At 44.7% G+C, this 18,211-nt stretch overlaps 1 protein-coding gene across 9 annotated transcripts in view; it reads left to right on the top strand.

The window, feature by feature from the left end:
• Nucleotides 1–18,211, top strand: part of MEGF11 (multiple EGF like domains 11) — a 273,843-nt gene that overhangs the window by 187,961 nt on the left and 67,671 nt on the right. For all 9 annotated transcript variants that reach the window (XR_011003600.1, XR_011003601.1, XM_068203530.1 and 6 more), the window contains 2 exons: nt 609–821; nt 8,537–8,711. Coding sequence is in view for 7 of the 9 variants with exons in the window: in XM_068203530.1 (XP_068059631.1) it covers nt 609–821; nt 8,537–8,711 (388 nt within the window). In the remaining 2 variants the exon portion in view is untranslated. The remainder of the gene's footprint in view (nt 1–608; nt 822–8,536; nt 8,712–18,211) is intronic.

The following is an 18,211-nucleotide window of genomic DNA, read 5'->3' on the forward strand; positions in this document are numbered from 1 at the left end:
GAGTAGGAGAAGAAAAGCAAATTTAAGCTTCTAGTTACTCAGAACACACACAAGGGGGTTTCTTCTCTCCTAGTTGGTATAAAACTGATGTAATGTCAACAAAGAGGGCAAGTAAAACTAAAACGTTGCTGGAGAACGTTTTGCTCAGTATTGCTAAATACACTTTCCCTTTTAACCCTCCTCATCACTGACAGGGCTATGTGCTTTCAAGGGAGGTGCACAGCCCTCCTGTGATAAAGAAAAGTCAAGCAGGTGAGGGGCTTTACAGTAAAATATTTTATTGCCTATCAGTTTCTTACGATTGATGAACACAGTTGTCAAGGTCCAGGAAAGAAGAATGCATTTTGTGAATGAAGGTAATATGAATTAATGCAAATTTGGCAGGGTATAATTGGGCATGGGTGAATGCAGCTTCTCTCAGCAGCAATTTGCACGCCCAAGATATCCCATCACTCCGGTGATACCATCAGTCCCGTGTGCTACTTCAATAAATGAGCAATTATTGCTCTGGTTGGTATTTAATTCATGAACAAGGAGGTTCCAGTGGAAAAGCAATGTCCTGCTGAGATTGTGGATGTAACTGGGTCCCATGTCCCATGCCATGGCAGGTGCCAGGAGGAGTGTCCCATCGGCACCTACGGCTTCCAGTGCGCGCAGACCTGCGCCTGCCAGAACGGGGCCAAGTGCTACCACGTCAACGGGGCCTGCATCTGTGACCCTGGCTTCAAAGGCATCCACTGCCAGGAAAGAATGTGTCCTGAAGGGTTCTATGGCCTCAAATGCAACAAGAGATGCCCTTGCAATATTACCAACACCCTCAGGTACGTACATCATGTAATATTCTAGTGCAGGGACTGGACCAATAAAAGCATTGGGAAAAAATTTGGTTAACTGCAGCTACTGTCCTTTTAAGTGCAAACACAGAGATTTTCTCTGGTTTGCAAAATTTTGATTTAAATTTCCTCAGGTTTGGAAGCATAAGCCTCAGTCCAGCCAGATACAAAGCATGTATCTGTTAACAGTTCTGGTAACACCTGACATACAGCTTTATCCTGTAAACCCTCTAGGCATAAGAACCACCAGGTGATGCTCATAGGTGTGGATAATAACCCACTGAAGTTTAAAAAATAGATATATATTTACTCAAACCCAACACTTGCCCTCTTTTTTATGACATGGGTTTGCTTGTTAGATCTATAGACAGCAAGGGGACTTTCAACATGAAACCTAATTTGCTTCAGCTGATGTCTCATGGCAAATTACCTTGTTGGAAACACTTGAGGCAGATGTATAAATAGACTGAAATCAATATCCCTGAGTCAGTCTGTGGAACTGTAACATGGTTGACATTGTCAAAATAGACTCCTCGCGTGAGCCCGTTTTTGCTCTTCATTCTCTTTGTGTATGAGGAAAATATTCAGGAAAATAAATATCAGGGAATTATGCCTACAATGGAAGGAGCCTCACTTAAAAGGTCAGAGTTTGATGTTTTATTCCCTTTTTTGCTTTTTTGAAAGACCTGATTCTTAAGGTTCTCTTTACTATGAGACTTGAGCACTTTGAATTTACTTTTCCATTGCAGGCTTGAATAAGTTTTGCAAACCTTGAAAAAAAGGAAGAATTTAAGACTCTTTCCTGTTACCTTCTTTGTTACCTTAAGTAGCTCCTTGCCTTGTTTACTGACTGCTGGAATTGCTGTTTGGAGAATCCTCACCCCCTGCCTTGCAGTAAAGGGAGCCTGGACAGCCAAACTTCCTGGCCTGAGCTGTCTGATGTTCTGGAGCCACATTTCCTCACCTGCACAGTGCTGAGCCCCTCAGCTCCAATGGATTCCCTCCTTTTCCTGCCCATTGCTGTTCAGCAGGCAGAGCCAATTTAGGGTTGTGTAGGCTTCAGGGGGAGGTGGAGATAATTGATGCCCAGGCAAAAATGCCTTTGATAGGCATTCTTCAATTTGGAAGCAGACAGGTGGGGACCTGACTGTCCTGCTGATGCTGACAAACCCACCTTGCCATCTTGCTGCTGCAAAAATAAAAACACACTCAATTATGTATGCAAGAAATGGCACCTCGTTTGTGTGCACACACAGACACACACACACAAACACTTCAGGCAAATCTCTCTGTGCACTTGAGATAGACCCTGTTTGTCTCAGTCCTGGAAATAAACAGGTGATTTTCCTTGTGAATTCAGCTGTGAGTGGTGAGGCTTTGCTTAACTGAAAGTCAGAGCTCACAATGGATTATTTAAAACTTGTAATTGTGGTGATACAACTCCTGTGCAGCAAGAGAGCTCCAGCACAATTGTGTTTGACAGCCAGGATCCAAAGGGTTTGAGGCTCCCAGGGAGCTCTGTACAAGAGTCTTCCTTTGCTTCTGATTATGTTGTGTATCATGAAATCACTGTACAAATACCATCCCTGAGGCATGAGCTGCACATTATACACTAAAGGTTACTGCTGTGTTGGGGGATGCCTGAGGAATTGCTGCAGAGTGAGCTGAGGGATGAATTCCTACATGTCACATCACTGCAGCACCTGTGGTAAATCCAAGCTGAACTGCTCCTCAGTGTAAACTGTTTTCAGGTGTACAGGAGGGTGAGAATCTGCTCGTGGGCAGCAGCTGACACTTGTGTCTTCACCCCTCCTGAGCCTGCAGAAACCTGTTTGTTTCCATAAAGGTAGAAATAGAGTGGAAGGACTGCAGGCCACAGGCAAGGCTGAGCTTGGCTGCAGTTTCTCACCTGCATGCTCAATTCATTAAGAGACTTTTAGGTGAGGTAAGACTGTGGGTTGGAGGATGAAAGAATTCACCCTGTGTTATTCAGAAGTACCTGGGAGGTGCTCTGTGAGTTTGCCAGAGGATATTTCCTGAAAAAACACACTTGCACCTTCCAGCTGTGAGAAAAGAAGAGGTCTCAGAGAGGTTTGAGAGAGCTCAGAAAGGGGGAGGATTGAATCCTCTCCCAGCTCTTTTCTGGTCATTCCTACACACCCTCCTGTGCCTGCTTGCTGTCTGATGGGAACATTTTATTCGTTCCCTCCCAACACTGCTCTGTCAGCGTCCCTTGCAGCATCCTCTACTGAGATGGAATCTCTGGTTCTTTAATAAATGAGCCTGGTCTCTCTGTTGATAAAATCTTCCTTTTTCCTACATCTTATCGCTGCTGTTATGGAACAAAGAGATACCAGCAAGCTGTAGGTCAGTAAATGTTCTTTCATTCATCCATAGGATTTCAGCTCTCCACTTTTCCACCAGCTCTGCAGAGTGCTTTCAATTGCTGAGCCAAGGAGCATCAGAGCTAGTGTAAAATGACCTTTTCCAAAGGCACTCCATATTCTGAACAAATCTTTGTGCTGATTGTTTAACCAGTCCCATACAGTGCACTTTTCTGCCCACCTACCTCTTCCCATTCCTCCCTGAGTGTTTGTTCATACTGAAACTGGGCTCTTCCAAAGTGATTCATTTACCCACAGCCATCTATTTTCCCCAGGAGCAGTTTAAGCTCTTGGCTACTTGTTGTGATCCCCAGGTGTGGAGGGTAATTATTAAATACTTGTAGAAGGTGAAGGAAACTCCTGTTCCGGGATTTGTCTCATTTGATCTGGTTATTGGAGAGTTGACTGGAATGGAAAGTTCTGAGGGCTTTGAGGAGTAGCTGAGCAGGAACAGTAGGAAATACACAATCAGCTTTTCCATTTTCATAGATCTATCTATTTTAATGTCTGAAGAGATCAGAGTGATCATCTAGTCTAACCTCCAGCATGGTAATGACTGAAGGACACCATCCAATAATTTCTGCATCAAAGCACACCGAAAGGCACTTTGTACAGGACTTTGAACAACCCCACAATTAGGTGATTTAGAACGTGGTGGTGACTTGGACTGTCCTTCTACAGGAAAGGATACACCTGTAAAAAACTCCCCTCTGCAAAAAGTCCATGTTGAGAGAGCCTGCAATAGCTGGAAGGGAATAATCCTGTTCTTCTGTCAGGCAGGGAGGGAAATGAACAGCTGGAGTAGCCCTGGGCACCCACCCTTCCTGAGCACTGGTGTGGAGCCAGCCTGGGGAGCCATGTGCCCTTGGTAATGGCTTTCCCAGGTCAGAGATGTGAGAAGGAAGGAAGCCACTGGGACAAAGGCAAATGGAGTGGGCAGATCTCCAGAGGCTCCAGCTGCTGCCTCAACACTGGCAGGATGGGCAGGACCAAACCCCATGGAGCTTCCATGGAGTTGTGCCTTGATCTGAGTCAATAATGTGCTGGACAAGGCTGAAGGAGCAGCCCTGCAGCCTCACTGTGGCCACTGCTTTAAAGCAAGAGGCATTTTAGTGAGGGAGGCTGGATGTAGTGTGGACACCATAAAACAGAAAATACTGTAAAGTTAGGATTAGGCTGCTGATAACAAAAATGAGAGGACTGGTGCTGCTGTATAAAGAGAAAATCAGAAAATTCACTGGGAAGGTGTTGCTGTGGCTGAAAGATGTGTGGAGAACAAATTCAGAATTTGGAACAGACTGTGCTGTCTAAAACACTTCTAATTTGCCTTGAGAAATTTACCTGCTTTCCTCAGATTTCCTCAAAATTAGATGCTTAAAAATTTAAAGGTCAAAAATGCCCTTATGCTTTTTCAGCTAATAAAATTTTTTAAAATAAATATTTTATTGCTCTAAATGTGGCTCAAAAGCCAGGGATTGCACAGTAGCTTTCAAAGTGCAGCAGGAGCCCTGGAACCCTTTCCTTGTCAGCCCTGATGTGTGTGTGGACAGCTCTGATCCACCTCTGCTTGGCCTGGAGCCACAGGAACCCTTGGCTGCCTGTGTTCACTCCTGGTTTCTACTCTGCTTCTTCCTGCAATGCAGGGGAGTTGAAGAAATAAAAGTTGTTAAGATTCAATGCAAACTACGAAGGATATGCTGCCAAACTCTTTGAAGAGCGTGAGGTTCCCTCGCTGCTCCCAGCAAGGCTTGGAAAACAGATGTTGGTGGGTTTGCCTTTGGGATCCTTTTGGAACCCTCCCATTCTCTCACCCATCCTTCAGCAATTCTTCTGCAGAGGAATTGTGTTCATTAATTTCAGTTTATTGGGGGCTGGAGAAATGCCTCACATGCACTGTGACCCCTGCTGGCAAAATGTTCCATGGCTCCATGGCCTGGGAAGGTGCACTCAAAACAGGAGGGGAGGAATCATACAGATATTTATAAGAATTTCTAGCTGTATTTCCATTTCCTATTCAAGCTTTGTTCTGCCTCAAACATTTCAGCTTCAGTCCAAAATAGCATTTAATTCACTGGGCAGTCTGGATAGATGGATGTTTGGATGGGTGATAGATGAATTTCCTGGCTCTGTTCTTTATCTAGGTACATAATTTGACCAGAATGTGGTTGTACAAAATGCCAGCAGAAGAGAAACCTTCCTAACAAACACACACATACACTATTTCTACATCATGAGCTGCAATATATTTAGTATGTAACTCTGCTCACTTTAATTAGTGGAATAGTTCATACAAACCAGAGAGAAAAAAGAAGTAATAGAAAAATGTTGTACTATTTAGTGATATCAACTGCAGATCTTGCAAGGGTTTCTGTTGTAGATGTCGGCGAACCCAATGGGAAGAATGATGATGTCTGACTTATTTCAGAAGGCTGAATGATTTCTTTATTATAATTATGCTATGATACATCAATATACTATATAAAAGAGGATACTAAAAACTACATGCTACTTTCTCTAACTGTCATATCTAACTCTTCACAACTCGTGACCCTGTTCTCCAGAGTCCAGACACAGGTGGATCCGGTTGGCCATCAGGCCCAAAGAATCCACCTTGATCCAACCAGGCATTCGCTCTAGGGAAACAATCTCCAAACACATTCCACAAGAGAAAAACAAGGAGCAGAAATAGAAACTGTTTTCTCTTTCACTTCTCACTGTGCACCTTTATAAAAATCCTGAGAGAGAGAGAAATGTGCTTGCCACAGGTTTCCAAAGGGAGAATAGCATTGTTTTAGAAATGGGAAAAATGAAGGCAGAAGAGTCAGTTAGGTGGCCAAGATTCCCTGGCAGGCTTGGGAAGAGAACAGCTGCCTTGTGCAGTTTGGGAAAGCATCTAAATCTCAGTCATCCTGAAGCTAACGCTGCATCAGGCACCTGCATTGTCAAACAAGTGTTTGTGAGTTAGGAGAAAAGCAAAACCCTGATCTGCTCAGGCTGATAAGAAAATTATCCTTCCTTCAATGGGAAGATTATGTGGATGGAGGGACCCAAACATCTGCATCAGATTTTTCTGACTCACAGTCCCCTGAAAGGTGGGCAAAGCTTTCATGGGTCAGAATATGCCCTCAAACTTCTACTGGCCTTTGTTTTGGAGTCCAAGTTCCCTGTCTCCAGTAGGTTCTTCTGGAAAGCCTGTTTGGTTTTGATTCTTGTTTTAGTGCACATCAGGATGAGTTTTAGCCCTTAATGCATAGCTTGTATCCCATGCAGAAAAGCTGTCCCTGCTGATGAGGGAGCCAACCTTGGAATTAAAATTCTGAGTGTGTTTAGTATCTTCTGCTGAATTGTCATAGTCTGATTCAAACTGCCCTGGTCATATATTACCTTTGAAATATTTAATTTACCCACCAGATGCAGTTCTCATGGAAGCAGATGATACATGTAGTAGTAGTGGAAAGAGAGCACCACAAAATTAATTTTAAAATCCTTCTTTAATGTTGAGCTTTCTGCTCCTATTAGGTAATGATTAATAGACACAGGGGGGAAACATGAGTTTTTGTTATTTTTATCTGAATGTTAAGAGGTGCTTTGTGAAAACCATAATTTCAGGGACTGCTTTGTCATGGATGGTAGTTTGTTATGCTGATGAATTGTTTTAATTAGGCAGTAAAACACTATTTATGATGAAACATTTGACACTTGAAAAATTTGATCCTTTTTAGTTGCAACACTATATGACCAACCTCTCCTAACAGAAATTGTCTGAAACATAGTTGGAAATTACATTTTATGAGGTTACCTTGAAAATTAACATATACAATATTAATTTTATAGGTGTAAAGAAACCCATTCAGTCATGTCTACAGTCTTAAACTGTAACAAACCCCATGGAGCTTCCATGGAGTTGTGCCTTGATCTGAGTCAATAATGTGCTGGACAAGGCTGAAGGAGCAGCCCTGCAGCCTCACTGTGGCCACTGCTTTAAAGCAAGAGGCATTTTAGTGAGGGAGGCTGGATGTAGTGTAAAGAAAAAGAAATTGTTTCTGGGATGCAAAAAACCAGGAGACGGGCCCAGAGAGAGATTCTACCTTGCAGAAGTCTATTCTTCTTGTTCTGAGAGTAAAGAAGACAGGATTTCTGGCAATATTATTGCTCGTCTCTCTGACTGAGGACTGCACAGTGCCATTACTGTGCAGTGCTGAGGTGCAGAGGCCACAGAGCATGCTGAGCTCTCAGGTGAAGCCTCACACTCCCAGCTGGCCTCAGACAACATCCCCCAGAAACCTGCATCCCTTCAAACCAGGAGTTAACCCAGCTCCAGCCTTCCCTCTCCTCCTCTCCCAGCCCCAGCCTGCTGCTGTGGGAAGGTGGTGCCCTGAGAAAACCTCAAGGAGGAAAAGTGCCTAGTAAAGATAAACAGTTTCATGCAGGAGGAGCAGAGGGGGGAGTGTTCCACCTAGGGATGCAGAGGGACCAGGCGTTGTCCGCTCTTTTGGGCTGGATTCTCCTTTCTCCTTTTCTCTCCATGTGCTCTCACAACAGTGTGGAATTGACTGAATAGAAATGAAAGCCAGAGGATTCATGTTATTCATTATGTAGCAAAAAGGAACTTGACTCATTTCCCTGTACAGCTGTGACTTAGTCCCAGGGCTCCTGTTAACTCCTGTCCCAAGTAAATCCCAAGGCTTCAGGTGCTGATCAGTTCTGGTCACTGTGGCTGAATATTCCCTGCAAAACTTTTCTTCCAAGGAGAGTTTTCCCCTTCCAAAGCATTTTCTTTTCTACCTGTGCCTGCTGGAAAGTTCTGCTGAGGTGGCACTCACTTTTAAAACACAAATGACAGTGGGATGGGATGGGATGGGATAAATTAGAATAGAATAGAATAGAAATGCTGTGCTCTTGAACTCAGGTTTATTTTCACAGCTCTCTTGATTCCTCCACCCACTGGAACTTCTCCTATCCCTGAACATCTTTAGGTGGCTGCATTACAGCCAAATAGTGCAGCACGTACCTGTTTACAGCTTGTAAGGATTAATGGTGTGGGTGATGCCAGTAATCCAAGTCACACTGATTTGAGAATGGAAGAGCATAAACTTCAAGGTGTAAACTAACCAGTGCTGTGGCAGTTCCCAGATGTTTGGAAATGCTGGGCTATTTAGCACCAGATTCTCTATTCATGGCCCAAATTATACAGCTGCTCATATCCACCACCCTAATGAGTTTCCAGGCTTGTCCTGCTCTGAGTGTGACACATGAAATGTTCTGGGCTGTGTTTTTTCCTTCCTGCCCACATCTCATTAACATCTGTCTCTTCATTAGTTGCCATCCCCTGTCTGGGGAGTGCAGCTGCAAGGCTGGCTGGGCTGGGCTCTACTGCAACGAGACGTGTCCCGTGGGCTACTACGGCGAGGGCTGCCAGGTGCCCTGTCCCTGCCACAACGGGGCCGACTGTGACAGCATCACTGGCAGCTGCATCTGTGCCCCAGGCTTCATGGTGAGTGGGGCTGGGCATGGGGAGGGCTTTCATAAAGTGGCTGCAAAAAAAAAAAAAAAAGGGCTTTAATTCTATGCAAATTTTATTTGAAATAATATTTGCATAGAAGCAGCCAAAGGTGGGTCACTTCGCCCATTCTGTGCCAAGTCCACATTGCTGTCCTTTGAGCAGTGTCAATCTGTGGCTGTTGGTTGTTTAGTTAACATCTCTGTTCTAACTTTATTACTGTTATAAAGATAAAGATATGGTTTCCCATAGTATATTCTAAGTCAAGATATAACAAAAAGGTGTCAGATTATCGTCTGCCTGGAAGAGCAGAGAAAGAATTCTCATGGCCATTCAGCATGTTCCTTGTCAGTCACACTGTGATTTTAATAGATGAAGATATTTTAAAATGTTACAAATGATAGAGCAATTTATGTCTTTTCTGAGCCTGTGTGGCAGGTGTCTTTTACCAAGCATCAGAAAGAGTTTCAGACATTCTGAGGTAAACAAGCATTGCATTTTATAGCTGAGATGTAAAATGGCTGAAGAAACCAGCCAAGATGAAAACATCAAAACTTCAGAGTTAACAATTGCCAGGCTGCAGCAGAAAGTATTGGGACATGGATCCAGGTGTCCAGTCCTGCTAAGGCTGGGCAAAATGGAATTCTTGCCAATAAGTTCCCTGGTTATCTGTATATGAAGCTCCTCCCCTTCAGGAGCACACTGTGGAGTAGAAGTGCAGTAGTGTTTAAGAAACAATACTTCCTAAAGGAAAAAAAATACTTTAAAGAGAGAATTCCACCAAACTTCACAAAAAGTTGGCTCTCTCTGTCCTTCATTTTACATTATCTATCCCCACAGGCCTATCTATGTTTTCTATACTATTATAACAATTATGAATTATAATTAAAGGGACAGGCTGCACAGCTGGGACAGATCCATAGTGGGGACATCCTGTATGAGATTAGTGGGATGCCAAAGACATTTTTGCCTCCTTTCCTTCTAATTCCACACCTGAGCTTGTGACCCTCACCTGGCACATGCAGAGCTGTGCAGTTGGAGCTATGGCTTACAGACACTTTTGTTCTCTGCCTCGTGTCGGCAGCTGAACCTGAAAGTTGGAGTTTCCACTGGTTTCCAGGGGTTGTCTCAATGCCAGGTATTAACAGATTGATTTAGGTGTGAGGGGCTGGACTCAAAAGCATCTGTGCAAGATATTGGTACTTAGAGAGGGGGACGGAGAGGGGGAAGGGAAAGGTCTTTGAGGTTTGATTCCCAACTCCACAAGCAGAAAACAAGAATTTATCTTCTCTATACAGTAGTTGATACAGAAGTGGAGGAAGGATGAAGGCAGCAGCATGTTAGCAACAACTACAAAATTAAAAGATGCCAAGATCCTCCTTCTTATTAGGAATGCTGTCCAAATTTGCAGCACAAAAGCATTTAGGGACCCTTTACTGTACACATTTTAAAAAAGCATACCTTGTCCAATATACATTGCCCCAAGGCAGCATTAGTGGAGGCAGAAAGCCTGGGAAGTTCCTATTGCATTGCTTCAAAATAATATTTAATCTCATAATAAAGAGCTTTCTTGCATTGACATTTAAACAGCTTGGTTATTGAGGATAGCTCTATAATCACTGAAGCATATTTAGGCATTAGTATCATTGCTCTCACATAATATACTATAATCTCTGGCAATTAGTCCATGAGGGGAAGTAAAGCCTTGAAATTGCTAATTTATTGCCTCTGAAGCATATTTGTCATTCGTGTGCATGCCAGATGAGCTGCAATGGTTCTTTCAAGTGCTGCAGAACACAGGCTGTGCAGAAAAGTTGCTGGGAACCTTCCCCTCCCACCGGGGTGTTATCCTGCCAGGATGCTCCGGGCAGGGAGGAAGGATCTGGAAAAGGTTGTGGGGCCAGAAGCAGGCTGGAAGTGCCTTATCCCAATGACACACCCCAAGCCAGGCTTTCCCTTCAGATATTCCTGCCTGGCTCCTGCTGAGGCAGCAGGGGAGCTTTGCCTGGGGGTCGAGCTTTGCCCTTGAATGGGGCGAGTTGCGAGCGCCGGTTCCGAGCTCCGGATGTGTCCTCTGGCAGAGCTGGCAGTGCGGCGCTGCTAACGCAGAGCTGGGCACAGCTAATTATTCACAAAAGCCAGAAATGAATCCCTCTTGCTTTTTCGAGTATGAGGCTTGGCTGAGGCGGCCACACGGGCAGGAATTTTGCCACGTAATTGGAAAGAATAAAACCAGGAGCAACATCTTACATTTTACAGCGATGTTTGATCTACTCATGACCCTAGAGCAGAGCAGTCTGAGGGGCTTCTTAGGAAGGGGAAAAGGAAGAAAAAATGGTGGGAGATGGGATATAACTGCTGAATTTATCTGCAAAGGCAGAGGGCGTGGACCCACAGGACTTTGGGATTACTGGCTGCCTGGAATATGCAGTGCCCAAGGAAGGACAGTGTTTTCCTGACAAAGCACTCCTCCTGCCCACTCCTCCAGCACAGATGGTGGGTTTTTAACTCACCCTGCCTGTGTCAGGGCAGCTGGGCTGGGTTTCAGGATGAATCATCTGCTCTCGCAGCCAAAACAGGGACATTTTGTTGGGATGCAGAACAAGCCATTAAAAACACAAAGCATCTGGTCACCTTTATTAAATGTATTAAGTGAAAAGGCAGCCATCCCATAGGCTGCCATGTACGTGAGGAGAGCACTTAGTTGTTGGAAATTTAAGCAGATTCAAGTTGTAAAATAAAAATGTAAATGGTAGCTTAAAGAAAATACATTATTTATTAGCTGTGACATTTCCAAAAATTAAAATGCCCAAGCTAAATAGTGGTGAGCTTGCAGTTTAGGATAGAATTTCAAAACATCTTCTGCCTTATTTTTTCTGTGAATGTTTTGGGTCAGACTCAAGAGCCAGATTTGGATATGTCTGGCTCCAAACCCAAATGACAAAGCTGTAAAACTGCTATTGGGTATCAGGGTATTTGTGTGAGGTGCTGCTGTGATCCCTCCACAGCACAGGGGGATGGCTCTGTTTTACCTCTGTGGTTTCTGAACCACCTTGCAGAACTGAGTGTGGATTTGGCTGAGGGATCCACGACCCAAACCAGGCAGTTCTTGTAGGCAGCATACAGGGCAATGAAAACAGGATAATGGTAGAGGAGACACAACAAAATCCTCCCCAAAATCACAGACCTACTCCCCATTGCTCCACAGGCCTGTTGGGAATGCTTTGCTTCCTGCATCCCACTTGTAAAGGAGGATAAAGGCTGTATCGGTTTAACTCGGATGATTGCAGGGAATCATCATTACAAGCACACCAAGAGGGCACTTCCCTCCAACTGGGACTTTTAACATATTTGAGGGTTTCCTCTTAGCACTGAAGCGATGAATTGCCAGAATGCTCTTCTGAAGAATGGTTCTGTAAAGCTGTTCTGCTGCCATCTCTCTTGTGACCAGAAGGAACCTGGCAAACACACAGAGGGAGTGCACAGATCAGCCCTAAAAAGCACCACGGAGAGTCTTAAATGGTAGAAATTGGATCCTTGCTCCCATGTGGAAATGGCTGCTGCTTGCAATAAATTATCTGGATGCAATTATGGGGATGGTGAGAGGGGTTATACTAACTTGTACCTCCCCCTCCTTCCAAATTCTGCTCCAACATGTTCTCCTATAAGTCCACTGAATTCAGGTGTGCAGGAGGGACATAAAGAAATCGGGACTTGCCATGTCCTCTCTCTCTTCTTTTGTTTTTGGTTCATTGAATTTTATTCCTGTAATTTAATAAACATGGTGAAGAAGGCCAGAGGATATGAATTAAATATGACAGGAGACCACAGGAATCCTGACCTTGTGTCTCACAAGAAAATCTTGAAACCAACTCCCTGCACATACCTATCAGCATTTTAGCTGCTGAAATCATTATAAATGCTATTTAGATACAAGTAACCTCACCTTCTCCCTTGCACAGCTAATTGCAGCTTCCCTGAAAGCAGTGGCTACCTGGAGACCTCATCCCGTGCTATGCCTTTGTTTCTTTATGGATGCTTTGTTTTCTTCTTTTGAAAAATGGGTTTAACTTCAAATGCTTCCATTCTGTGTGTTGTGGCAAGGAGAAATGTAGTTAAAACATTTCTCAGCCCAAGACACTCCGAGAAAACTTTTAACACTTCTCTGTGGAATGTGTGGTCAGCTTTTACTTCAGCGGGCACTTAGGTCTATATTTCACATCCAGATGACAGAACTTATATTACTTTAAAGAGTTCATCTATTTATGCTGCTATTTTTTGAAGAGCTGTCTGCTTTTATTGAACCCTGCATGCTGGCAAGCAGAGCAAGCACTTCATCACCAAAATGAAAGAATCCATTTTGACATTTCTCTATTTCTTCACTATATTGGTAGATCCCACACAAGCCAATCACATGCTGCAGAGTATGGAAACTACAGCAGTGGTGATCTAGAAGAGTTTTCAGCTTTTGGAATGGCTTTTGGATTCTCTAAAGCTTTCCAAGATTTATCCCAGTACTGTGCATCTATAGCTATTTGCATCTTCTGTTGGCATTGTATCAAAATTGCATTTTAAAAGCACAATTAATGCCTTTCAAATATATCCTTACAGAGGTGCTTATGTGTATGGATCTCTGGCTGGGCTCAGTGGGAATCCAGGCACTTAAGTTCTGAAACACAGGCTTCATTTGGGTCTGTAAGTCCATAATTTTGTCTGGCATGCCTGCATTTCTCCCCATAATGCTTTCTCTACCACAGGGGTACAAATTGTTCCCAGGGTTTACATCAGAGTAAAACTTTACAACCTGCCTACACATTGAGTAAAAGTCAGCCCTTGTAGCACACAATGAACAGTAGCTCGAGCACTTAGTAAAAATAAGTATAAATTATAGTGCTGTAAAGCTATTCAAATGCACAGCAAATGCACACCAAATTTTGCAATGGATAATCTCTTGGTCAGTACAAACACCCACACACAGACTCAGACCAGTCTTAGCCTGCTCTGTGCCTACTCACTGAGTAAAATGACTAATTTACTGTTCCATAGAATGAGAAAGACCATCATTATGGTCCTTTAGAGGTCATAAACATTTAGAGGTCCAGTCTGTTGAATATTCCAGCCCTAACAGGCTTCTTTCTGGCACATACCATATCTCTTGTTCCCTGAAAAAAGCATAGAGGAGAGAAAAAATAATCTTTATATTAAGAAAGCGGAAGCCTGTTCTCCTGTCCTACACCTTTAAAATTTTCTCTGTTGTCTAAAAGGAAAAAACAGAGTAAATAGAAAGGAGCACCTTATCTTATCTTCAATTGAATTTTCCCTGAAGGACCCAAGTCCCAGGCAGGTCTGGGGAAATTGGAAGCATCGTTGCCTGTAGGTGTTTTCTAAACACACAAGGTAAAAATTTATTAGAGTATTCCCTCTCTTCTACATACTAACTTTCATCTTTATTCTAAATATATCATTCTTCACCACTTCACAAGGAAGCAGGGGGAAAAATGGATGAGACTTCTTTTTGTTATAAGCCTGTGGTTCGGTAGTAAAATTATTTTATAAATTTCACAAAATTCTTCATATAGAAAATGAACGTAAGGCTGGAGATAGAGGATCTGGTTTGGGGGCTTTCACTCATTTAAATGATCCGTTTCTCTTTGAGATAATTCCAACAGTACTTCAGTGGAAGCTCATCGCAGAGCAACAGGGCACCTCATCAAAAGGTTTAAAAAGAAAAGATGAGGGGAAAAAATCTTCAATAGAGCCTGTGTCCTTTTATCCTTGATTTACCGAGCATATCAGTTACCCCCCTTTGTTAAGAGCTCTTTTCATTTCTAGGTATAAAATAAATTCAACCATTTTATCAAGATGTTCTTGTTACCAGCCACCAGTATAAATTTTACTTGCTGTAGGTGGGGGAGAGGTTTCCTGGCACAGCAGTTGTCCAATTAACTGGAGTATCACAGGCAACAGGAATGGTTTGCAGGGTCTGGTTTCATGAATTACCCAGGAGCAGGGGGAAGATGCATTTTCTCCTCACTGGTTTCCCATTTGTGTCCATGACCCAGTGTCTCAAACCCACAGAGAAGGGCGAGGAGCAGAGGCAGAGGTGACGAGGAGAGGCACCCTCACTGTGCAGGTGGGTCTGAGCATGGCCTGTAGCTGGCAGGGCATGAATTATTAATTGAAAATAAAAGTAAAACAAGTTGTCTTAGAAGCTGGGGAGCTACAAGAGCCTTGTTTTCCACTGATTTCTATCCTCAGTCCTCTGGCCTCTCCGGCCCCGCTGCAGTAACGCTGTCAGGTCTCCTTTGATGCTTTACCTGGCCAAGAACACTCAGGTGAGCTCAGGGACCTCAGACTCACTTAATCCCCTGACTGCATAACCAGGTTCAAAGTTTTAGGGAATGGATCACATTCCCTAAAAAAGAAAAGGGCTTTGCCTGAGCAAAAGTTGAATATGAAGTCAAGACATAGAAGAAACTGATTCCAACTCTCCCAGCCTTTGAACTCTTTCATGGTTATTGTTTTTTCCCTTTGTTTCACCTCAGTTATCCAAAAGTTCTTAGCAGAGTGAATTTTAAGATGTTTGGGAATATCCCACTGTAGCCCTGAATAATTCCTCAGCTACCCCTGAAGTAAAGAGACATAGACAGGGGAAAGACCAAGCCAGCCAGGAGGACTGTCCTGGTGATCCCAGAAACAGCTCAAAAGGGGAAGGCCCTGCTCTGATACAGGGAGCAGTGAGATGCAGCTGAAGAGTCACCAAAGAGACCCGGCAGATTCAGAATGTTCTGAGCAGGTTTGAGAGGCTCTTTTTGTCAAAGCCAGCAAGAAGGAAATGCAGTCTTTGATAATAGATATCAGTGTCAGTTTTAGGTCTGGAGGTGATGTGAAAGGCAGAGATATAGGAAATTCAACTAAAGTAACCTTAAAAAATGGAAGATGTAGCTGTGCCGTGGGAAACCATGATGAAAGTAAAAAATTATATTCACCTGGTATTTTAAAAGTGAATAAAGATAGAAATCAGTCAGCCAGAGCAACACAACCAGGCCCACTACACTAACTATGGCTGCATCCCAGATCCCTCTTTCTTGGTTTTGGTCTCTGAGGAATGCACTCCCCTTTGAATTTGCATTTTCTTGGTATCTTCTAGATAGAGGTAAGTCTGAAAGCTCAGCTGATTGTTTTTTGAAGCTTACAAATTACTTCACAAGTGGACGTGGAACAAGAAATGGAGGCAACAAAAGCAGGCAACAAAACCTCTCTGTTCCATACAGCCCAAGAGTGAGGTGGGAAATGTTTTTCGAAGGAAGGAACTGGCACTTTCCCATTGGACAGAAGTTTTCCTGTCATCTGGGCTGCAAGTTGGAAGGTCTGACTTTACAAACAGAAATCAAAACATCTCACACACAGTGCTTTGGTACATTTTCCACATAGAGCTGATCACAGATCATTTGCACTTACCAAGATTTTTGCACCTTCACCGAGCAGATGAAAACTGCCTCTGAATCACATCTTGATGTCCCTTTTCACTGATGGCATCTGAATTTTCTTACCCACTTCTCAGTGCTTACAAAAGAACATATTTGTGTGCATGCCATGGCTGTGCTTTGATTTTTTTTTTTTTTTGTAGTCCATTTGGGCTAATAACAGGCTATACATTTTTTCATCCCAAAACTACTCGGTGTGATCAGTACAGACTGAGAATGATCTTCCCATGGCTATGCGGTGCCCTGCATGGAATGACTTGGTCTCAGTCCAGCACCCTGTGGATCAGTGTGTACATCACAATTCCCATTTCTATCACCAGCCACCAGCAAATTTGCTGGCACATTGAGCCTTTTTACCATTTTCCCTTCACAAACCATTGCTTCGGGTCAAGCCTGGTGACGTGGCTGTGTGAGCCATCTCAAGGTCCCTGCAGGGCTTTTTCTGAGGACAAAGAGCACAGGTACTGAGAGCTTTTGGAGCAGCACCCCTCGTGAGCACTGTGAGCCACCCAGCTTGTCCTGCACCTTTCCCAAATGGCAGGTGAAGTTGGAAAGTCAGTCCAGCTGTGGGGCCACACTGCCACACGTCATTCAGGGAACCATGGTCATCACCTCAGTGCAAGGGAGCTGGATGTGGGCTAAGCCAGGATTTCAGTAACTACTCACAAATGTATTCTCCTGGCTCTGCTGAATTACAGGAGGAGATAATCTCCATTCCAGTGCCAACAGGGAAGATCATTATGGGGAGGCCACCTGTGTATTCCAGGTTCCAGACCAAGCCGCTCCCCTATTGATTTTGATAGCAGTGTTTTATATCAGTTTTATAGAGGTTTTCATATCAGTGCTGTCAGTCAGGCCTGGTGCTGTTCTCTCCCCGAGCTCCTCTGGACCAATTAGGGATTTCTGTGGGAGCTGTGGCGCTCCGGAGCCTGCAGTGCCCCGGTGCTGTCCCAGCCTGCAGTGTTCCCCCAGCCTGCAGTGCTCCCCCAGAGCCTGCATTGCCCCTGTGCTGTCCCAGAGCCTGCAGTGCCCCTGTGATGTCCCAGAGCCTGCAGTGCTCCCCCAGAGCCTGCAGTGCCCCTGTGCTGTCCCTGCCTGCAGTGCTCCTGTGCTGTCCCAGAGCCTGCAGTGCTCCTGTGCTGTCCCAGAGCCTGCAGTGCTCCTGTGCTGTCCCAGCCTGCATTGCCCCTGTGCTCCCCCAGAGCCTGCAGTGCCCCTGTGCTGTCCCAGAGCCTGCAGTGCTCCTGTGCTGTCTCAGCCTGCAGTGCCCCTTGTTCCCCCAGAGCCTGCAGTGCCCCTGTGCTCCCCCAGAGCCTGCAGTGCCCCTGTGCTGTCCCTGCCTGCAGTGCCCCTGTGCTGTCCCAGAGCCTGCAGTGCTCCCCCAGAGCCTGCAGTGCCCCTGTGCTGTCCCAGCCTGCAGTGCCCCTGTGCTGTCCCTGCCTGCAGTGCTCCCCCAGAGCCTGCAGTGCTCCCCCAGAGCCTGCAGTGCCCCTGTGCTGTTCCTGCCTGCAGTGCTCCCCCAGAGCCTGCAGTGCCCCTGTCAGCACCCGGCTGCAGGGGCAGGAGCAGAGGCTCTGCTCCCACCTCAGGGCATTGGGTGGATGCTTTAGAGCAGCTGAACTGTTGTACTGCAGGGTTTAACAAGGTCACTGGATGCACAGGACACAGTGGCTCCCGCTCAGCTCTGCAAACTGCAGCCCTTTCTTTGAATTCAGTGGAACTTTTCAGAGCCTTTTATGAGCTATTCCATTTCATTTTTCTCTGCTCAGTCTCTTGTCAATGCACAAGCTCCAGAAGTTGTCCGTGACAGCTCAAATTCTACTTTGCCAGCCCAAGTTTACCTGAGCACAACTGCTGCCTTCAGTGGGATTGTCCCAGGTCACAAGCGGGGGTTTGCCTCAGTGTCTGCCTCTACTAATGAGAACGTACTCACTCACACACAGAGTTTATTATTTGATAAGAACTCTGAGCAAGTCCCAGGTCTTCTCTTTCTTCTCATATTTACTT

Source organism: Anomalospiza imberbis, chromosome 13, assembly GCF_031753505.1.
Source record: "Anomalospiza imberbis isolate Cuckoo-Finch-1a 21T00152 chromosome 13, ASM3175350v1, whole genome shotgun sequence".
NCBI classification, from domain to species: Eukaryota; Metazoa; Chordata; class Aves; order Passeriformes; family Viduidae; genus Anomalospiza; species Anomalospiza imberbis.